This window comes from Myripristis murdjan, chromosome 10 (genome assembly GCF_902150065.1).
Source record: "Myripristis murdjan chromosome 10, fMyrMur1.1, whole genome shotgun sequence".
NCBI lineage: Eukaryota > Metazoa > Chordata > Actinopteri > Holocentriformes > Holocentridae > Myripristis > Myripristis murdjan.
In genome coordinates this window covers 34,842,802-34,866,394 of record NC_043989.1, presented here as the reverse complement: position 1 = coordinate 34,866,394, position 23,593 = coordinate 34,842,802, and the positions used below count along the sequence as shown (strand labels likewise).

Genomic DNA, 23,593 nt, shown 5'->3' with positions numbered 1-23,593 from the left:
CAGCAATTACCCCTCAGCTTTTTAAACCTCTGACTGTCTAGGGAGAAGAGGTTGAACAAGTGGACTGTTTTAAGTATCTGGGTACACAGATGGATACCCGCCTGTCATTCCAAACACACTCCGACATCATCTACAGCAAAGCCCTCCAGCGTCTCCGTCTTCTCCGGAAGCTGAGGCACTTCAACATCAGCAAAAAGACTCTATATGGTTTACCGGTCACTCATAGAATCCATTCTCACCTTCAATATCATATCTTGGTACAACTTCCTCACCAGCAAACAGAAAATGAAACTCTCACGCATCACTGACCAAGCCAGCAAAATAATTGGTTCACCACAAACCCCACTGTATGAGCGCTCTGTGATCAGGAAAGCCATCCTGATCACAGAGGAACCCTCCCATCCTCTCCATCACTCATTCACCCTCCTCCCATTAGGCAGAAGATACAAAGTTCCACGGGCCAGGAAAACAATCTACAAAAAATCATTCATTCCATCTGCAGTCACAGCCCTCAACAGCTCAAAAGCTTAACATAGAGCCGGTCCTTTCCCTTCTCCCCTTTCTTAAGGAATAGTGGTTTTTGTGTGTGTGTGTGTGTGTGTGTGTGTGTGTGTGTGTGTGTGTTTTATTATGAGTACTGTAGTTGCTGTTTCTGTCGTTTTTAATGCCTACTGTGTGTGTGTGTGTGTGTGTGGGTGTATACATGTAAGCCTTTTTTTGAGCCTTGTCAAAGGAAAATTTCTGGCACCTTCTGGGTCAGACAATAAATTCGATATATCTATCAAAGTCTTCTCCTGATGCTCTAGTAAACATGCTGGGATACAATGTCTTCAGAAGGGACAGAGCTGTGGGAAAGGGTGGGGAGGCTTTGCTATATGCCAAGAACACCTTGGGACTGCAAGCCGATTGTATGGCCAAATGAGATCTAGGCTGAGTGTGTAGGTGTTGAAATTTCATTATCCACCCAGATGTCTTTCACTCTGATCTGTCTGTACTGTCAACCGTCAGCCAAAGTAGGCTTTTACGATCAGCTAAAAACCATCCTCAGTGTATGCGATTTCAGTGAAGAAGTAATTTTAATGGGAGATGAAAATGTAGACTGGAATAACAAAAAGGCAAGAAAAAATCTGAAACAAATAACAGATCAATTTAATCTCTCTCAGATAATAGAACAGCCCACGAGAATTACTAGCCACTTGGAAACCAGAATAGGTGTCCTGTTCACAACTAAAGTAGATAGAATCACCAAAACTTACAATTTCATAACTGGTCTCTCTGACCATAATATGATACTTTTTTACTAGAAAACTCTCAAAACAACACTTCTGTAAAGAACCTTGGCCCCAATCACTAGTCAACAACATCCCAAAGAGTCTACAGCATACCCTTGCGGCCGCCTTAAAAGGGGTTGAGTGGAATGACATCTTTGCATGTGCTGATATTGACTCAGGGTGCCATGTCTTTCAGTCAAAACTCAATAAAGTAATGGAATCTTTCACCAGAAGAGGGAGCCATAACAAAGGGCAAAGAGCTAACCTGCCTTGGACAGATAAACACTGCAGAGGACTAATGAAACAAAGAGACCATCTACTTAAACAAGCTCTGAAATCTGGATCAACAACAGACAGGCAGAAATTTGCCCACGACCGAAATCTAGTCACACACACACTTAGAGAGGCCAAGGTAAGGTTCTATACTAACATCATTGAGAGTGCCAAAGGAAACAGCAAATAAGTATGGGAGTGCATTAACAAACTGACAGGGAAGTTCTACAAACAGAATAACAACTTAGAACTCCAAAATAAACAATGTCTTGGTGAAAGAGCCATATTGCTTGTCATTTGAACACCTTTTTTTCTAGACTCTGTTACTGCCATCACACAGTTGTTCAAACCACCCAAGTCTGTGCCAAGCCCAGCTCAGAGTAACCTCCTCATATTTAACCTGGAGGAAGTTACTGAAGACAAGCTCCTAAAACTCATCGGTTCCCTGAAAGGCTCTAAAGCCAAGGATGCTTATGGACTTGACACAAACTTCATTAAATCAAATGTAGACTCTCTTCTGGCTCCAATCACACACCTGGTTAACTTGTCCATCAGACAACGCATTGTACCGTCTCAGTGGAAGGTCGCCATGGTATACACCAATATTTAAATCTGGCTCCAAAACAGGCATGTCTAATTAAAGGCCTATAAGTATCCTACCAGCAATATCCAAAATTGTTGAAAAATGGATGGTTGAACTCATCACTAAACTCCTAGACAAAGGCCACACCCCACTGCATCCCATGCAGTTCAGTTTTTGAGCATTCCACTCCACTGAGTCAGCAAATTAAGATAAGATAAAACTTTATTTATCCCCCAAATTTAGGTGTTACAGGCAGCAGCATAAGGAAAGATGATTCAAAAACAATGGACACAGTATACAATATACACGATAAATACAATATACACAATTCTCTCGATGAGCTTCAAGAGGTAGTCACCTGAAATGGTTTTCACTTCACAGGTGTGCCTTATCAGGGTTAATTAGTGGAATTTATTGCTTTATCAATGGGGTTGGGACCATCAGTTGTGTTGTGCAGAAGTCAGGTTACTACACAGCCGACAGCCCTATTGGACAACTGTTAAAATTCGTATTATGGCAAGAACCTATCAGCTAACTAAAGAAAAACGAGTGGCCATCATTACTTTAAGAAATGAAGGTCAGTCAGTCCAGAAAATTGCAAAAACTTGTCCCCAAGTGGAGTCGCAAAAACCATCAAGTGCTACAACGAAACTGGCTCACATGAGGACAGACCCAGGAAAGGAAGACCAAGAGTCACCTCTGCTTCTGAGGACAAGTTCATCCGAGTCACCAGCCTCAGAAATCGCAAGTTAACAGCAGCTCAGATAAGAGACCAGATAAATGCCACACAGAGTTCTAGCAGCAGACCCATCTCTAGAACAACTGTTAAGAGGTGACTGCGCCAATCAGGCCTTCATGGTCAAATAGCTGCTAGGAAACCACTGCTAAGGAGAGGCAACAAGCAGAAGAGATTTGTTTGGGCCAAGAAACACAAGGAAAGGACATTAGACCAGTGGAAATCTGTGTTTGGTCTGATGAGTCCAAATTTGAGATCTTTGGTTCCAACCGCCGTGTCTTTGTGAGACGCAGAAAAGGTGAATGGATGGATTCCACATACCTGGTTCCCACTGTGAAGCATGGAAGAGGAGGTGTGATGGTGTTTTGCTGGTGACACTGTTGGGGATTTATTCAAAATTGAAGGCACACTGAACCAGCATGGCTACCACAGCATCCTGTGTTTAGTTGAACTATCATTTATTTTTCAACAGGACAATGACCCCAAACACACCTCCAGGCTGTGTAAGGGCTATTTGACCAAGAAGGAGAGTGATGGAGTGCTGCGGCAGATGACCTGGCCTCCACAGTCACCGGACCTGAACCCAATCCAGATGGTTTGGGGTGAGCTGGACCGCAGAGTGAAGGCAAAGGGGCCAACAAGTGCTAAACACCTCTGGGAACTCCTTCAAGACTGTTGGAAAACCATTTCAGGTGACTACCTCTTGAAGCTCATCGAAAGAATGCCAAGAGTGTGCAAAGCAGTAATCAGAGCAAAGGGTGGCTATTTTGAAGAAACTAGAATATAAAACATGTTTTCAGTTATTTCGCCTTTTTTTGTTAAGTACATAACTCCACATGTGTTCATTCATAGTTTTGATTCCTTCAGTTAGAATCTACAATGTAAATAGTCATGAAAATAAAGAAAACGCATTGAATGAGAAGGTGTGTCCAAACTTTTGGCCTGTACTGTATATATGTTTGTGTGTGTGTGTGTGTGTGTGTGTGTGTGTATGTCACAACCACAGCTCGGCAGCCGCAAAGCTACTTCCTGAAACCAGGCAACAGGCTGCCGTTTGCACCTGGGGCCCAAGTCCTGGGCTACAATACAAATTCACAAAAACAGCAAAGAAATGAACATTACAGAAACCTTAAATGCTACTGTGTGTTTCATCTAGCCAATGACAGGCAGAATAATAAGAATCACGTTATTGTCATAGTCAACAACAAAACTATGTAATAAGGTACGGATATCCTCTTTGACGGGTCGGGAATCGAACCCTCGGTATTATGCACGGCAGGCAGAAACTCTAACCGCTTAGCTATCAGGGCTTGTTTACTTTTTATTAATTTGGGCTCATGGTCCATTCATGTTGATAAGTTATGAAAAAATGCAAAGTCCAATCGGTTTGAAAATTGACACACCGCTTCTTCTCCACAAGATGCACATTGTTCGTATAGCATAATAAAATAATGATAAAAAGAAAAAAATAAAGATCAAAAAAGATCCGATTTTGAGGAAAGATCCCCCACCCCACCCCACCCCCGCGCCTGATAACAATGTGTATGATAACAGAAGTACACACTTAAACAACCGATTCATACTGATAAAATTAATTAAGCGATAAGCCCCGAGAGGGTTGGGAATCTCTGGCATGAGGCCGATTCGATACATATCTAGATACACGTGTTACGATTCGATTAAAAAACGATATATTTTTAATACAGAACGATTCGATGCGATTCGATACAGTTTAAGAACGATACGATTCGATACGATTCGATACGGTTTAAGAACGATACGATTCGATGCGGTTTAAGAACAATACGATTCGATACAGTGTAAAAACAATACGATAGTCAACATTTGTTGATGTAGACCGGGCATCATCAAATGGTGGATATGCTTCTCAAACACTCGGTATTTAGTGATAGTGTATGTTTATGAGTTGTAGAACATAATAAATTATCTTGAAGGAGTAGATGTTTACCAGTAAGTTTGACTCCAATAATTTAACAATATGTTAAATTATTATTATCAAACAGACCTGACAATTCAACTACCAATGAATGAGCAGGAGTATGCCTGTGATAACATAGATTGAATATGAAAAACAAGCCAAAGTGATACCTCTTCTCTGAATAGACAAGCTAAGACAGTGTGCTCCTGTTAGCCAGGGAAAATAGATCGGAGTGGCAACTCTTCGCTTTGTTACACAATCTATGTCAGTGCACTGCTGTAGCTGGAAAGTTTCTCTGCCTTTTGGACTCGTACGGTGCCGGTGCAGTTGTAATTTTTTTCTTGGTGGTGCAGGTGCAGGTGAAACGACTGGAGGGGTTGTGCCACCCAGATTTGACCTCACAGGGCGCCAACCAGCTTCGCGCTGCGCCCTTCTCGGCGCAGACCGGTGCGCCCTCGCGTCCTGCGATCACATACACAATGCATGGCTGTGGTGGCCGAGGTCTGCGCCGAGCATGCGCTATGTGAAAGCCCCTTAATGTTACGGACCATGCGGGAGAGTCCCTTTCGTGAGCTCTCGCGTTGTTTAGAGATTAAAACTGTCAAGCCTCAGGCAACCGATTCATAGTCTCGCGATATCCGATCCACAACTCTACAATCTATTCATCTAAGGATTCATGGCTGATTCGTATCGATTGAGGAGTCTGCTACCGATACAGCCGTATCTCTCGCCTGTAAAATCGGTTATCCGGTCGTATCGGTTTTTCGTTCCCAACCCTACCGAGAAGCCGTGGGATACAGTGATTTTACAACAGCTGAGGGGCGTTCTAAGGCACGACGCACAGCGGAGACGTAGGCATGTAAGGCACGGTAAAGCAGCACACACCGGGATGTTAATGGATCAGCTGTGCAGTGTTATTAACCGAGGATTATGTGGAAAATTGAAGATCTTGCTTTGCCAACTCGGCAAGGATCTGCTCCAGGCTCCAGCCTTCCACCTTCTTGAATCGGTGTATTGTATACTGATCAATTTAGTATTGTTGCTGGGGATTTTAATCAAACGGACCTCAGAACTGTTTTGCCTAGATTCCATCAGCATGTCAACATCTCCACCAGAGGAAACAACACACTGGACCATGTCTACACCAATGTTCCTGGCAGCTACAGAGCCCTCCCTCGTCCTCATTTTGGCCAGTAAGACCACATCTCCTTGCTTCAGCTCCAGCTGACAAAAAGGGTCAAACCAACTTTAACAACAGTTAGGGTGTGGACAGATGAGGCTGCAGCAGCTCTACAGGACTATTTTGAATACACAGACTGGCAGATGTTCAAAGCTGCTGCTACACAGGAGAACCATATTGACCTTGAAGAATACACATCATCAGTGACATCATACATCAGCAAATGTGCTGATGATGTGGTAAAAATAAGGACAGTTAAATCATTCCCTAATGAGAAAGCCTGGGTGAATCTAAAGCGAAGGCATCAGCAGAGACTGGAGAGAGACCTCAACACCAACAACAGCAAAGACTTGTGGCAGGCGGACAAAAGTGTGACAGGCTACAAAAGCAGGAGCGCTCCCATCATGTGTGAGGCCACGTTACCAGACGAGCTAAACACATTTTATGCTCACTTTGATCTCCTCAACAGAGAGTCAGCTGTAAAGTCTACCCCGCCTCCAGAGGACCGGCCACTGTCAGTATCCACAGTGGATGTGAGGAAAGTCCTGCTGAAAGTGAATATGAAAGTGAATATGAGTAAAGCTGCTGGGCCTGATAACATACCTGGCTGTGTACTAAAAACATGTGCCAACCAGCTAGTAGATGTCATTATTGACATTTTCAACATATCGCTGTCACAGGAGAGTGTTCCCACCTCCTTCAAGACAGCCACCATCATCCCTGTGCCTAAAAGATCTGCAGTGTCTGATCTAAATGACTACCACCCTGTGGCACTCACCCCCATCCTGATGAAGTGCTTTGAGAAACTGGTTCTCCAGCACATAAAGAACAACATTCCTACCAGTCTTGACCCACAGCAGTTTGCATTCAGAACCAACAGATCCACAGAGGATGCCATCTCCACTGCTCTCCACTCAGTCTTCACTCACCTTGAGAAAAGCAACACCTACATCAGAATGCTGTTTGTTGATTTCAGCGCTGCTTTCAACACAATCTCCCCCATGAAGCTGATTGGAAAACTGGACACTCTGGGCATCAGCACTAGGGCCCGACCGATATGGATTTTTTGGGGCCGATGCCGATTCCGATATTAGGGAATTAAAAAAATCCAATAACCGATATATCGGCCGATTAAATTTTTCAATTTTTCAATTTAAAAAAAAAAAGACAAAATACCTGCATTGGATCGCTTAAATATAGTTCTAAACACTTGTTACAAAGATATTAATTGAAGGGAGAACATTTTACTATTTTCAAATACTTTTATTAGCAGAAATTGTGTGGAACAAGCAGCATATGAACAATTTGAACATAAAACAAATCAAAAATATGATGTGCAAAAAGGCAGTATCATCATGTCATCATGTTTAGCTTTAAGGTGCTGCCATAGGTTGGTTGTGTTTTTTGCTTTTTGCTTGCTTGATCCCTGGCTTACAGAAGCTGCACAAATATTACAGACAGTTTCACCAGTGACATCCTTGGTGAAGTACTACGTCCACCTTCTTTTGCCATCTGTAAAAAAAAAAGCAAGACATAATAAGCATTAGTTAAAAAATAACGTTACAAATCTGTCTAGTTACGTGGGCCATTTTGAAACTCAGACATTAAGCATTTGTCTTACTTGTGTTCACATGAATATGGCGTGTACACTCCTGGCCACTTCACTAGACCAAACCTATTACTTTTAAAATGTTGTTGACTGTAAGAAAGCTGATAATTCTTCTTTATGGTTATTATTGAGATGGTAGTGGGTGTTGGTGTGAGGAGCATCATATTGAGGTGTCTGATATTTTGTCAACCCCACTTACATGCACCAGAGGGTCAAAATACTCTGAACCCCTCTCAATATACTGCTCTCCACACCAACAGCAACACCCACTATCATCTCAGAAAACATAAAGAAATCTCTCTGACAGTGTCAACATTTACAAAGTAATACATTTATTAAAGTAGAATTCATTGTAGGGCTGTTATTGGTGTGCATTACATTGCACAGTGTCTAATGAAGTGGTCAGTGAGTGTAATAAATTACAAATTATTAATAAATTATTATCTGTAGGTAATAGGTAGGTGGATAAACAGCGTCATAAAAGTCTCTGGTAAAACATGATTTGAAATGCCCCTCTCTGATGTCCTCTAAACGTGCGTTCACATTTTCTTTCCTCCATGAAGTTATAACTTGGACCAGAAACGCTTTTTTCTTCCTCAACGCCATAAGTTAAAAAACACAGTTGGTGCGCTGCTGTAAATAAATGCAGCCCACGAGGGTTTTGCACGGCGACGACGCGTTATCCTAATGTGCTCCGGTCTTATCTAGTGTGCTAGCATGCAAAGTGCTTAGCAAGGTAATATTTAAGCTAGGTTATCCTAACTTTAGCTTGCTAACGTATCAGTCAAGTGTGACAAACACAACGAGGCACGCCATGGGGAATAGGAAACTTACTGAGTTATTGTTTAATTCACAAACTAGTTATAAACTTACCATTGAGGCAAACCGCCCTGATTAGGTAATCAGCTAATCAGTACCACTCTCTGCAACTGGATACTGGACTTCCTCACAAACAGATCCCAGTCAGTTCGGATTGGCAGTCTCTCCTCCTCCACTCTAGTGCTCAACACCAGAGCCCCCCCAGGGCTGTGTGCTCAGCCCCCTCCTGTTCACACTGTACACCCACTACTGCAACCCCCGACATGGAAAGAATTCTATTGTGAAGTTTGCAGATGACACCATCATCATCGTCTGGAAATCAAAGACACACAACCCTGTTTACATCAATGGAGCTGAGGTGGAGAAAGTGAGCAGTTTTAAGTTCCTGGGAATCAGCATAACAGGATAGGATGTGCACGGCCCAGGACAGGAAGACTCTGCAACGAGTGACCCTCAGGCTGTGAGACTACTAAATGCACCATCTGCACTCCTCCATGTTTTTAATAATTTTATTTTTTATACCATCAATTAATCAATCAAGAGGGAACCACATTTTAATTTCATTATACAACCTGTTGTATAATGACCAATAAAGTTCCTTGTATCCTTGTAGGTGTCAAGGACCTTAACGTCGGTTTTGACTAGTATTCAGGAATGGCTTATAGATTCATGCCTACTCCTGAACACAAAGAAAACTGTGTGTATGGCCTTCTCAAAAAGACCAGTTTGCATAACAATCATCTAATGTGTTTCTGGGAGGTGAAGAACTAGACCTTGTGCCTGATTTCAAGTACCTTGGAGCTGTTTTTGACTCAAACCTTACTTTTTAGCACCGGTCTACTGCTGATGGGAGAGGATTTTAACTGTGTAACTGTGTGTGCGACGACCGCCTTCTAAAGCCCCTCTACCCAGAATGAGTAAAATGCTTAAATATCAAACTAAAGAAGTAGGCCTGGTGGATATATGGAGAAGTAAGTTCCCAAGAGGTAAGGACTTCACCTTTTATTCAAGCAGGCATGCATCCTATTCTAGGATAGATTATTTGTTCACCCTAAGGGCAGATTTGCATAAAATAACAGACATTGAGATATTGCCTATCACTATTTCTAACCATGCACCTGTTTTATTGAAATGGGATATAGGACATAGACCAACAACTAAACAATGGAGGCTTAACACATCTCTCCTTAATGATAAAGGATTTATCTCCTTCATTTCAGAAGAGTTTAAGACATATTTAGATACCAATACCTCACCAGAAACGAACCCCCTAATTTTGTGGGATTGCGCTAAAGCATATATCAGGGGCTGTATTATCTCGTTCACGTCTGCAAGGAAAAGAGAGAGGGAGGTCAGACAGCGAGAATTTGAAGATAAAATAAAAAATTTAGAGCATAAACATAAACAATCTGCAACAACTAGAGTCACAAATGACTTAAATGCAATTCGCAGACAACTTAATAGCCTTTTGTCAGACAAGATTGAGGGAAGCTTAAGATTCACAAATCAAAAATACTATGAATATGGAAACAGGGCAAGCAAACTATTAGCTTTTAGACTGAGAAAGCAGCGATCTTCAAATGTTGTACAGAAAATAAAATCACAAGCAAATATGGCCATAAAACCGGATGAAATAGCAGGGGTCTTTGCAAAGTTCTACAACTCATTATATAAGAATACAGATACATGTTGTGATGATGCTGAACTCTCAGAGTGCTTAAAACATATAAAATTAACTGAATTAACAAGCTCAACAGCTGAGGAATTGGATAAGCCGATTGAAGAATTGGAGATTAAACAGGTGATCTCATCACTCAAGACTAGCAAAAGTCCAGGACTAGACGGATTTGTCAATGAATTTTATAAAACCTTTAAAGACCTGCTAGCACCACTATTACTAAAGGCATATAGACATGCCCTAGAGTCCAAAACTATGGAACCATCTTGGACTGAGGCAACCATAGTAGTAATTCATAAAGAGGGCAAAGATCCCACTGAATGTCAATCTTATAGGCCAATATCTTTGCTGAATGGGGACTTGCGTATACTTACAGCAATTTTAGCTAGACATGTTAATAAGATAATTACCCAAATCATACATCCTGACCAAACAGGGTTTATCACAGGAAGGTATTATGGAGATAACAAAAGACGTTTACTAAACATAATATCCCATCAAAAAGACAAGAAATTAGAGTCAACCATCATATCCTTAGATGCACAAAAGTCGTTTGATCGCGTGTCCTGGCAATACCTACTCCAAACATTAAAATGTTTTAGATTTGGTCCTAATTTCGTAGATTGGATACAAACACTCTGCTCATCCCCACAAGCGGCTGTCAGGGTTAATAGGTACAGATCAGAGAGATTCACACTAGAACGAGGATGCAGACAAGGCTGCTCTCTGTCACCTTTGCTTTGTTTGTTATTAGCTTTGAGCCACTAGCCCAGCTTATTAGAGATGATAATAACATAAAAGGGATTATAATAAATAGAGAATAACACAAAATATCAATGTATGCAGATGATGTTTTACTGTATTTAAGAGAACCAACATCCACCATACCATGTTTAAAGGAGCTCATCTCCAGATATGGGTATTACTCTGGATATAAGGTTAATGTAGATAAAACAGAGGCTATGGATGTGAACGGTCTTGTGTCAGAAAGTGTTAAGCTGCAAAGTGGTTTCAAGTGGCCTAAAGAAGGCATCAAATACCTTGGCATTTATATACCCCAATCTCTACATAATTTGTATGATACAAATTACAATAAAATAATCCGGCACATTAGTAATGATTTAGAACGATGGTCCTCGCTCCCACGCTCTCTACTGGGTCATGTGGAAAGTATCCATGGCAAAAAAAAGCGCCCAAGAATTAGACTTAAAACTCAACAGTCACTTAAATTAGATGGAGGTCTTAAACTTCCAAACCTAAGATATTATTTTTGGGCTGCACAGATGAAGCCACTGATAGTATGGATTCAGAATGATACTTCCACACGATGGCTTAATATCGAGAAAAGTATGTGCCCAGAGCCTTCAGACAACTTGGCTTTTCTAGACACTCCTGTAAAAGAAATGGCAGTCTGGACAAAAAACACTTTAAAAATTTGGAATAAAATACAGCCAGCTTTCAGGCTACCAAAGATACTTTCATCATTAGCAAACGTTGGACTTATGAGGTCCTTCACCCCTAACAATTTAGATACTGGTTTTAGGAAGTGGTCAGACCATAGTCTAAGCTACTTACACCAGCTGATCAAGGATGACAATTTGAAAACATTCGAACAGTTGAAAAATGAATTTGACCTCCCCAGGACAGACTTTTTTTTTAGATATTTACAGCTGAGATCCTTTTTGACAACACACAAAGAGTGGGGAAAACTTATAAGACCTACCCCAATAGAAAAGTTTCTCAAACACAAATGAGTAACAGAGATAAGAAAATAATTGGTAAACTATGTTATATACTTTTATCAACAAATGTACATAACTCCGAACAGATAAGACAGAGATGGGAGGCGGAGACGAACAAGAATATATTAATAGACACTTGGAGGGAGATATGCACCGATGCACACCTTGCCACAAACTCTAACACATGGAAGGAGTTTAAGTGGAAAGTAGTTACCAGGTTTTTCAGAACACCAGTAATAACAGCCAAGATGGGATCAACACATGGTAGCTCATGCTGGAGAAATTGTGGTATTGAGATTGCCCATCACACCCATATATTCTGTCTGTGTCCTAAACTGAACCTATTCTGGAAAGATGTTTTTGATGCTCTCAGAGTGGTTTTTAAATGGGATATTCCTCAAACCCCTGTAATATCATTATTGGGAGCAATTCCTGAGGGTATGGACGGAAGAGATGTGAAATACCTTTTAAACATATTGCTCACAGCGGCATTAAAATGCATAACTATCAGATGGTTAAAGCCAGATACTCCTTCTGATAATGAATGGATTCAGAAAATATGGGACATTTACCAGATGGAGCAAATCACATACTCATTAAGACTCCAAAAACCTATCTTTATTAAGCGATGGAAACCTGTCATAGCTCTGCTAATACAATAAGTCTGTGGCTTAAGACTCCTGGCCTAGTACTGAGTACATTTGCACACCATGTCTTTTGATACCTAGAGTGGATTTATTTTTCTTTTCTCTTTTTATTATTATTGTTACTACTGTTATTATTTTACTTAATTGTATATTCTTTATTTTCTTGTCTTTCTCTCATTCTAAATTTGTGTAATTTAACTGATTCTATGTTCTATTTATTATTTTATCTTGTCATGTATGTATGTGTATATTTGTATGTATGTATATATATATATATATATATATATGTGTGTGTGTGTGTGTGTATATATATATATGTATATCTTAAAATCTATAGTATGTATTTATACTGCTCTCTTACACGATTCTTGATAAATGTTAAGATTATGTGCAGCTGTGAAAAAAATTAAGTTAAAAAAAACGTTACTGTTAAAAAACATGTCAAGAAGGTAAGAAACACAGTAAATTTTAATCTACAGAACTTCAAACAGATAAGGCCATTCTTGACAGTTAGTGCCAGATGAGCCTACCTCCACTGTATGATTCTCTCACACATTGACTACTGCTTCACCACATGGTCCTGTACAGGTTTGACAATCCTTAAGCCTATTGATCAACTATATAAGAGAGCTCTTAAGATATTTAACAGGAAACCCCATTGATACCACCACTGCAGTATTCTCCAAAAATAAAGTTTCTTGAGTCTTGAACATTTTAAGACTTTTACACAGGCTGGTGTAATTTATAAAACATTACATGAAATTGGTCCCCCTTCCCTAAGGGACTTCATAAAGAGGAAGCCGGAGAGAGGGATTGGCACAAGGTCAGTTACTAGAGGGGCCATTCCACGTCATTTCACCAAATGGCCCACACACTTGCGTCTCAAAAAAATTCTGAAAATTTCACCAGTTGTTCCTTGCGTATCCAATATGCACACTGTAAAATTTTAGTTTGCTCAGATGGATACTTTTTGAAATACGGCCAATTTAGTGAGGGGAGTATGTGTCGATTTTGGTGCGATTTTCACGAGTCCTTATTTTTCCTCCATTTTCAGGTGTCAATATCTCAGGAACTACACCACATAGGAAACTGAAATTTGGTACGATAATACACCTCCACCTACTCTCTCAAAATATATCTGTCATACATCATAACTGGTAGGCATGCCAGCCCGTCAAAAATGGAAAAAAAATTACACAGGTTTTGTGGTCGACCATGTTTGGGCCTTCAGAAAACAACTTAGTTTTTGCCCCAGCTTCTTGATTTTTTCAGAGCTTTGAGATACATACATGGACTGTTCAAAGCAGTAATGGTTAGTCAGATATATGCATTGGTTTCTGGATGGCAGCTTCTCCAAATCCATGTCCATGTGATAAAATCTATATTGGTAAAACCATTCGCCCTCTCAAACAAAGAATCAGTGAACACAAGTTCAATAAGATGAAATGATGTTAATTACCCTGTAGCCTGTCATTTTAATAATCACTCTCATCTTATCCCCTCCCTTAGGTACCAGGGAATAGAACAGATTACTCTTCAGAGAGGAGGTGATGTTAACAGGCGACTATGCCAGAGAGAGCTTTATTGGATCTACACCCTACATAGTCTACAACCACTAGGTCTAAATGAGGAGTTTGACATGAGTGTTGTACTTTAAACATAAAGATGCTAGGCTCTACTATGCTTTATGATGGCCACTACCTGATGTATGCATAGACTGTATAGCTTTGCTCTATTGCGTCCTGTTCTTTGTATTTGATTTGTAAATTATTTCAATGGTGTTTTCTGTCTTGGTAGACATTTTGAGTTATTAGGTCTAAATATGGCCTCTGTAGTCTACTATCTTTGGGACTACAATTCCCATGATGCCTTTCTAGCCATTGCCATGCTTGACACAGGTGTCTGGTATTTTGCAATCAAGTGATGTGACTACTTGAACCATCATGCTGTATTCACTTGTTCTAAGATAAGATATTCCTTTATTAGTCCTTTATTAGTAGGGGATATTTCAAGCATTACAGCAGAAAAGTGGATAGCAAAATATGAAGCACCTTTTGTATGCCTGTGTATGCCTGAAGAAGGTCTATGACCGAAAGCTTGCAATAAATTTAGATATGCACAGTGTTTTAGTGTGCGGTTGCTGTTTTGTTGTTTTCCTTAGTCCTTAAGTTCAGCTCCAACACCTTTTCTAAGTGTATAGCTTACGGATGAGCGGTGGCTTTTTCTCACTGTCTAGCTTCTCCAAATCCAAAAAAAAAGTTTTCATGTCACATTTTCATTGGCCCATAACTGCATGTGGGAATGTCTTAAAAAAATCTGATTTTTGTTTTAATTTAAAGTTCAAAGCTTGCTCTTTCTTGGGATTTAAAACTTTTTTCTTTATGCAAGTTCTTAATTTTTTGTTTTTGTTATCCCAAACATGAGGCTATTTCACCACTTGCGAATATTGAAATTCCTCAATATTAGACCATTGTAGCTTGCGTTTTTGTCTTATATTCATATAGTGTTTGTTATTTGTTCATTATTAACCTAAAATACATTGACCATTGCACCAGAAATGCATTTATTTGTTAAAACATCAACATTTTCATGAACTTTTTACATTATCTCTTAAGCTCCACATTCATACAGTTTGGGTTTTTCGCTTCCAAATTTCCACAGTAAAATACCCATTCTGAATTTCACACTACATCTCTGCAGTGTTCCGTCTCTGTTGTATGTCAGGGACAAAGGATGTAAATTAGCATTCTTGCTAACTCCTGTACATTTACATTTTGTCCAACCTGTACTTGCTTGTACTTAATTGGAATGCTTTGTTCATTAATGTATGCTGTCCCTCCCAAATAAACAATAAATAAACAGCTGTTATGGAATCTTAAGACTTTTATTATGAAAGAAACTGAATACGGAACTGTTGTGGTGGCAGCATGATGTAGGCATGAATGCACCACTTTAATATACAGACACTGAGGAGAGCAGCAGTTGTAGCTAAGTCAGTGGCTCGTTAATGTACAGACTACTGAATTGGCCTGAATTGACTCCCTCTCATGGAGGACTTACTTTCAAAGAAGAATGCTAGCTCGCCAATTTGGCAGTATTTTGTTTTTAAATTTGGAGGAAATGGCGAGCCCAAGAATTTAAATGAAGCCATATGTCGTCTTTGCTAGAAGCAAGTAATGACTGAGCACGGCAGCACTACAAATTTGCTGTCTCACCTCCAAGTACATCACCCAACACAGTTTACTGAACTTGACTTTGTATCAGCTGGTAAGGAAGCGGCCACCAGCACCGACACCAGCCACCAAAAGCCAACAATTATCGATGCTAGTGCTGGGCGGTATACCAGTTCATACCAAATACCAGTGTTTTTTTTTTTTTATGACATGAATTTTTCAGATACCCCAATACCGGTGTATAACGTTGGGAACAGCACTCAGAACGTAGCGCCGCAGGACATTGTTGGAGGGGGGTACTGTTTTTGCAGTTGCACTCACTAAGCAGTGGGGACTCAGAAAATGAAGCTGAAAACTTTTACCAAAAAGAGGAGCTGTGTCGGCTGTTTGGAAGTTCTTCGGCTTCAAAAAATCCGTCTGGCAAAGGCAAAGAAACTTTTCAAGCTACAGCAGCGCACTGACAGATTGTGTAACAAAGCGAAGAGTTGCCACTCCAGTCTATTTGCACTGGCTAACAGCAGCACACTGGCTTAGCTTGTATATTCAGAGAAGCAGTATCACTTCGGCTTATTTTTCAATCTATGTTATCACATGCATACTGCTGCTCATTCACTGGTAGCTGAATTGTTAGGTCTATTTGATAAGTAATTCACATTTTTAAAATAATAATATTTTAAGATATTGTTAAATTAGTCAAATCAGACTGCATATTAATGCAAGTGGCCTTAAATTTGCATAATAAAAAGGTTCTGTATTTTGACTGCAACTGTCATGCATTCTGATTCCTTCACTTCATTAAAATCATGAGTGCCACCTCTTTGCATCATTTTGTGTTGCCATGTAAACCTGTATTAATACTAGGGTGGACAACTTGGACATTAATGTCCAGTATTCATTCCTCATGATAGTAAAATAGGTCATTCTAAGTTAATTTACTGCAGTAATTCTTCTCTAAATTATTAGAAAATGTGGTTAACACCCAGTCGTGCATGAAAAAAGAAAATACCGTCATATACTGTGAAACCGATATAATTTTGAAAAATACCGTGATATATATTTTTGGTCATACCGCCCAGCACTAATCGATGCATTCACCAAATCAGCAAAATATAAAGGAAACGGTGCAAGGTGTAATGAATGAACCACTGCCACATAGATGCTGTCAAGCACTTTGCCCTCTGTGCTTAATTCCAGTGCATCCACTGTGTAACAATTTTGTCGCCCAATCCCACGATGTAATTTTTCTGCATAAACTTAAGCAAACACTGCAACCTCTGACAGTCAAAACATGTTGAATTTAAGAGGGCCAGCAAAGTGGGCTTGTGTGGCTGCTATCATTCCTATAACAACGGTGACAAGTTAATCTAGCAGTTATTTTAAACCAGCACAATAACATGTTTTTGCCTCTCTTTGGCAGTAGGCTGTGTGTTAGCAGTTAATCGCGTCGGTACTTGTACAGGTTCAGGGGTACTGAATACTTCTTGATTTTTTCCTTTATGTTTTTCACCTGGTATCGAACCCCGGGTGAAGTTTTTATTTTAAAGAAGATAAAACGATTTCCGATTCCACAGTTTCACTAAACTGTGTAACAGGGCTGAAAAATGTATCATTTTCTGATCGAAATTGCGATTTCAGACAATGCGATCATGTGATCGCAAAAGCTGCGTTTTTTTGCAGCACTCCTGACTGACCCAGGATCTGTTGTGTCAACTATTTTACACATTCATGCCATCTCCCTACCATCCTGCCATCATGCCCTGTCAAGCTCACCAATCAGAAGCAGCATGCTACGCATGGACAGGTCTCGCTAACCAATCAGTAATAGCCTGATCCTTGTGCAAGCCACGCTCACCACACCGCCCATTCTTTGAAACACCATTGTCCAGACAACAGCATACACACTCAGTACCAACAAGCTGGTGTCCCTAAATGTGGTTTGAAATGGCTTCAGCTGAACCAGAAGCGGACATCTTTTGCACAGTAGCAATCTTTGCCAATCATCCTCGGAAGAGGTCCGTTCATAATTTTGTCAAAGATGGCTGCTGTGCAATGTATTTTGCTTCCATCTCTCTGCCCTGCTCTACTCTACTTCAACGCTGCTTAGCTCTCTCTATCTACTCTACCGGACAGTAGACTGCCGCATCCACCTGTTTCACAAAACGCACACGGCATGCTGTTTTTAGACCCTCCTCACTCAGCTCTTATTGGCCAGCTGAGTTTGATAACACTATACTATTGGTGGATCTAGGCTACCCATGTGCTTCGCTAAAATTCAGAAGATGATTTGTTAAATGCTAACTTAGGCCAAATTGTTGCCACAGGAAAAAAAAAAAAAAAATACCTGAATGTCCGTCAAGCCGGAAATCCAGCACCACGCCGGAGTACTTTAAGCTCTACACTACATTGCTAAAGGCATGTCTGTTAACACAGTCACCAGAAACGGATTTCAAAACTTCCTCTGCGCGCTGGACAGAAGATATATGATTCCCTACCACACCTACTTCAACCAGGCTGCCATCCCACAGCTGTACGCGGAGTGTGAGGAAAAAGTTGTAACAGTTGTAACTGTTATAAGGACAAGATCCTTTTTTCCTTTATTGGAATTGTTGTATTTTGTTTTTCTTATTTAACATTGTTTTTTAAATTGTTTTGTATTTTATTTAGCTTTTTTAACTTAACACGATTAAGGATTCTTTGCACTACTTTTTATAATTAAGACAGTCAAAGATGGCTCTTTTAGTTCTTCAGTTGTAATAACTGCCGTTGGTCAAGGACTTAAAAGAATGTACATGTTTCTTGGCAATAAATACACGTTGGAAGCAAGTCTTACCTTTTAGTATTCATCCTTGCATTAGAGTAAATAGCATTTAAAGGCCCCATGGCATGAAAAATGCATGTCATAAAGAGGCGGAAGAAGCTAGCCAGCCCACCTCCGCTATGTCAGTCAGAAAACAGTCAGCCAATCAGTGGAGAGATGCTGATTCTCTCTTCTGATTGGCTAAACGAACTGTGCTGCCAGAGCTCCGGGAGAAACCAAGAGAGAGGAGCTGTGAAACTAAACTAGGCAAAAAAAGTTCTGCACCGCTTTTTCAGTCTATAATTTCTCTCTTTTATTTATACCCAATAGTGTTGTATCTTATACTGTTGTAACGCCTGATTCATCCTCTTTCCATTGAGATACAACTTGTAAGGATCCTGCATTTCTGGAATGAGTGACACCGGTAATTGTGTGGGAAGCGACCAATTTTTTTTTTTTTTTTTGAGAAAATCCCCTGCAATATTTTTTCAGTTGATCATTTCTCCCATTTAACAATACCGATTGGTGTTGTCTTATATACCGTTAGAAAGCCTGATTAGTCCCCTTTTCAATGAGAAATAAGTTGGAAGGATTGTCAATTGATTGGTATGACCAACATGGCTAAACATGTCCCCTGCCCCCCTTTTTGAGGGAAGCAAAATCCCATCCAATGTGTTTTTAGTTGATCATTTCTCCCCTGTGATAAGACCAATTGGATTTGTGAGTTATACTGTTGGAATGCCAGTCCCCTTTACAATAGGGTATAACTGTAAAGATGAGGCAGCACAGTTAAACAGGTGGGAAGCACAATATTTTATTCATTTTCTCATTTTGCCATATGCTGTCAATTAAGTGCCAGTTAGGTACACCTGTGAGTGCAGTTTAAATTGCCAACAGAAAAACACTGAAGGGAATTTTGATTGACTGAAAGGACGGTAAAACGGTATAAAAGACAACACCAATCGGTATTGTTAAAAGGGAGAAATGATCAACTGAAAAAATATTGCAGGGGAGTTTCTCAAAACAAAACAAAACAAAACAAAACAAAAAACAAAAAAAAAAAAAAAAAAATTGGTCTCTTCCCACACAATTACCGGTGTCACTCATTCCAGAAATGCACGATCCTTACAAGTTGTATCTCACTGGAAAGAGGACGAATCAGGCTTTACAATGGTACAGGATACAACACTATTGGGTATAAATAAAGGGGAGAAATTATAGACTGAAAAAGCGGTGCAGAACCTTTTTTGCCTAGTTTATATTTAGCAGACCACAGATCACAAATACATCTTGCTGGGGATATCAACAATTAAAATAAAACCCTGGAAAAGTGTACTGCATGGGGCCTTTAATGTTTTGATGGCATGATGTAATTTTCTGTCATGTTTTGTTTGTTACTGTACATGTGAATATTGCACTGAAGCTTGATTTGAAGAAATATCACGAATAAAATCGAAATCGCAATAACTGCCAGAAAAATCGCAATTAGATCTTTTCCTAAAATCGTTCAGCCCCACTGCGTAACCATCAATAAGCTTAACCAGATGGTTTAGAGAACCACGAGTGACCCAGGAGACTGAAGTATAATCCATAAGGTATTCACGAAGTCAACTACGTTTCCTATTCGTGATTGCAAAATCTGCTGTCGCCACGAGAAACCGTCCAAGTTTACAAAGGTAGCCTGTTAACAGGAAAACCAGCTGACATGGAACACCGGACCCCACTTTGAAAACCCTTTTTTATACTGTTAAAAGCGAAACGTAGTTCGCGAGTCAAGAAAGTTCAAGTTACCTGTCAAACATGCTAGAATCCACAGCAGCTCTCAATACCCATCCAATGAGGGGAACACCAGCTAACATTTTGATGTTTTTCAGAGGAATTCCTTTGCTTCCTCCCCTCGCCAGAACCAGGGCAGCGATGTGTCGCTTTGTTCCAGCCCTGCCTTGCTTGCAGGTGTGGAGGGATCCATCCTGCACATCGTCAGGACCAGGGTGACTTCTCTTCCGTGCAGCCATAACGGTGCTGATAAAAGGCACAAGGTTTACAATTTTAAGTGGCTGGTCAATTCAAAAGCTAAAATTAAATACAACAGCGAGGAGCTGTAACGAGCCAGTGGTATCAGTGACCTGGATATCGTCCTGGATAACGTTCCCACACAAATCAAATAACTGGATCTCCACACCCGTCTGTCAGAATAGTAGAGGCTTCTTGTATGAGAAGAGAAACGTCTTCAAGAATCTAAAAACAGGCCAGCTGACCTCGATTCGACTCTGCGTGGCTAAAGTTAAATATGTACTATAATACAGTGAGTGATGTACTTCCTCTTCCTCGTCTTCGTCTGTGTTCATTTTCGGCAGATTACACGATACTAAGCGCACTGCTGCCACCGTCCGTGGGAAAAGAGAACTGTCACAACTATATGGAGTGGGCCTAGCTGCAGACCTCCAGCGTGAGGCGTCTTCCGGTGCAGGCTCCCGTTCAACCCCGCACAACCCCCGTACGCTCTTCCAACGCGGAAGCATAATTCAGCCTTAAGGGTCTGCAGTTAGTGGCCAAAATGTAAAGTTGGTCAGGTATTTCATGTTTGGATTTCCACCTACAATTTGTTATCAATAAGGTAAAAGGAAATCACTCTGGCAAAGGACATTTGATGAAAAGTGATTTTGAAAGGTTTTAAGCCTTCGCTGCTCTTTCATTTTTGTTGTGCTATAGTTAATGAGCACATTGAGGAGGAGGCTACTGCAGCTTTCACTTTGTGAAAGGTTTTTTTGTTTGTTTTTTATTTTTGTGACCCCAGCGAACTAGCCAGAAAGTACCTATTTCAATACTTCAGGGGACCAGAACTTTGCCCAGGGGAACCTGAAGTTAAAAAAAAAAATCCCTTTTCATGCAGTACACTGCTGGAGAGGATTTTATACAATTTCCATGTCCAAAAATGCGAGCTATCCCTTTAAAACATTTTACTGCTACTGCTGTTGGTTTTGTACACTGTCACAATGCTGCAATGTTTTATTTATTTAATGCCTTTCAAGCCGTAAAACATTCCTACTTAGAATGTTGTAGTTGTGAAATGTCCATTGTATACAGTACGTGTTTATGACTGTATTTATGAGACACATAATGACCCAGTTTCCCACAGTCATTATTTAAGTTTCATCTAATCTTATAATTTGTTTACTCCTAGACACTTCCAGGCTAACAATATACTACACGATAAGAATGCAAATTCAGTGAAGGGTTGTCGACCATCATTGCAGAGAGAATCACTAAGCTTCATGAAGGGTGTGATGGATGAATGTACACATATGGCCAACTTCTCTGGTTAGTATCACTACACACACAGAAAACACACACAGATATGTACAGCCATCATATTAAATCTTATTTTCTTGTTTGTGCTTACAGACCATTTCCAAGATGTGTTAAGAAAGGGCATACAAAAATATTATGGAGAAGTATTGATCAACTTACTTTTGCTGTCACAAAAAGTTGTAATGATGATTTTGTTAACTTCGTGGGCCTCATTCATTCAAAAAGTTGTAATGATGATTTTGTTAACTTCGTGGGCCACATTCACTAATATGTGCGTGGAAATGTTCGTACTTTGCGCACAAAATAAGTGCGTACGCAAAATGACTGTGGGATTCATGACACCTGCGTACCGACCAATTTTGTTCTCACCACCTTGCGTATGTTTGTGAATCACAATCATTCTAAACTGACAGGCACATGCTTGCAATTTGTGATTAGCATACCACCACGCCCCCGTTTCTCCATATAAGGAAACCGCTTGCCTAGAGTTGATTCATGAATGAAGGAAGCGGTTACGTGAGAAAAGAAGTAGTAAATTTCAGTTTGTTAGAAGCGATGGTGCCAAGAGGCAAAAAACAAAAGAACTTTACAACCACAGAAATTTGAACAATTGTGTCCAAGGTGGAAGCCAAAAAAGGAATACTTTTCCAGAGTATTTCCTCGGGGGTGACCATGGTAAAAAAAAAAAAAAAATGATGCTTGGACTGCAATAACTGAGGCTGTCAACGTAGTATCCCTGGAGAACTGCACTGTGGCCCAGGTGAAAAAAAAGTGGTTCGACATAAAAGTTGATGCCAAAAAACACATTACAGACCAGAAGAAAAAGAAGGAGACTGGTGGAGTACAAGGTCCACCTGATCTAACGCCACAGGATGAGAGACTAGCAGCAATAATTGGACAAACATCCATTCATGGAATATGTCCACGAAATGAAGGTGAAAGTGTTGACATCCAAGGAAAACCCCAAGGTAACTGTACTGTTATATTTGCAATTATGTGTGTTCCTAATTAACAGGCATAAGTCAGTCCGAAAACATTTTATTCAAATGAAAATGGCAATGGCAAATCCGTTTGCAAGAGTTTAACAACTTACTATGAATCGTAGGCCCAGACGATGCAGTGGATGAACCAGTGCCCTCGACCTCTCACTCTCAGCTCCCAGCCCCACAGTCAGCGCCTCAAAGCACGCCTCAGGAGTCTCGTCGGCATGCCCACGTCCTGACTGATGAAGTTGTCCAAAATCAGCTGGCTCTTCTGGATGCAGTGAAGGAAATGGCGACAGGCATAAATAACATAAACGAATCACTGAAACAATTATTGAATGTCCACGCCAATAAATATGTATATGTGTATTGAAGTGCTGTGTGTTTAATTTACTTCATGAAAATGTAGACAAAGCCGAAGGAAGAATCGGAACTTATTCAGTTTGCATTTTGAAATTACGCATTGTAACTTACCATCATTAAAGACGCTGCATCAATTCATGACGAGCCTGAATTGCAGCCCTGGCAGGAGGTTCCACATGTGGCTGTGTGTCCTCTTGCGCATAGTTTTGTGGCTCTGCGCTGGGTCTTACAGGAATGCCATGGGTCATTGCAAGATTGTGGAGGACACAGCATGCCAGGTTGATCTTGCACACCTTCTCAGGGGTATAAAGTATAAAGTATAAAGTATAAAGTGTATGTCTGTGGTCTCCAGCGTGAGACCACAGACATACACTACTCACAAAAAGTTAGGGATATTCGGCTTTCGGGTGAAATTTCAGGATGAACCTAAAATGCATTATAACCTTTACAGGTGAACTTAATGCTTCTGTAAACTTTTGAATGCACAT

General features: G+C 40.3%; 1 protein-coding gene and 1 long non-coding RNA gene across 3 annotated transcripts in view; one reads left to right on the top strand and one right to left on the bottom strand.

Moving 5' to 3' along the window:
• LOC115366774 (N-acylneuraminate cytidylyltransferase-like) overlaps positions 1–20,822 on the bottom strand; it is a 71,957-nt gene extending 51,135 nt beyond the window's left edge. The window contains exons 1-2 of one of the 2 annotated variants that reach the window (XM_030062394.1): positions 20,574–20,821; positions 20,239–20,469 (exon numbers count right to left, since the gene is read on the bottom strand). In XM_030062394.1, the coding sequence (XP_029918254.1) occupies positions 20,239–20,462 (224 nt within the window). In that variant the 5' untranslated portion in view covers positions 20,463–20,469; positions 20,574–20,821. Of the gene's footprint in view, positions 1–20,238 lie in introns of both variants that reach the window. The other variant, XM_030062395.1, reaches the window with a different exon arrangement.
• A 758-nt stretch (positions 20,823–21,580) lies between these two features.
• On the top strand, positions 21,581–22,988 carry LOC115366784 (uncharacterized). Its single transcript, XR_003928863.1, has 3 exons — positions 21,581–21,768; positions 22,572–22,727; positions 22,865–22,988. It is a non-coding gene; the product is annotated as an uncharacterized LOC115366784 (long non-coding RNA).
• Positions 22,989–23,593: the final 605 nt, after the last annotated feature.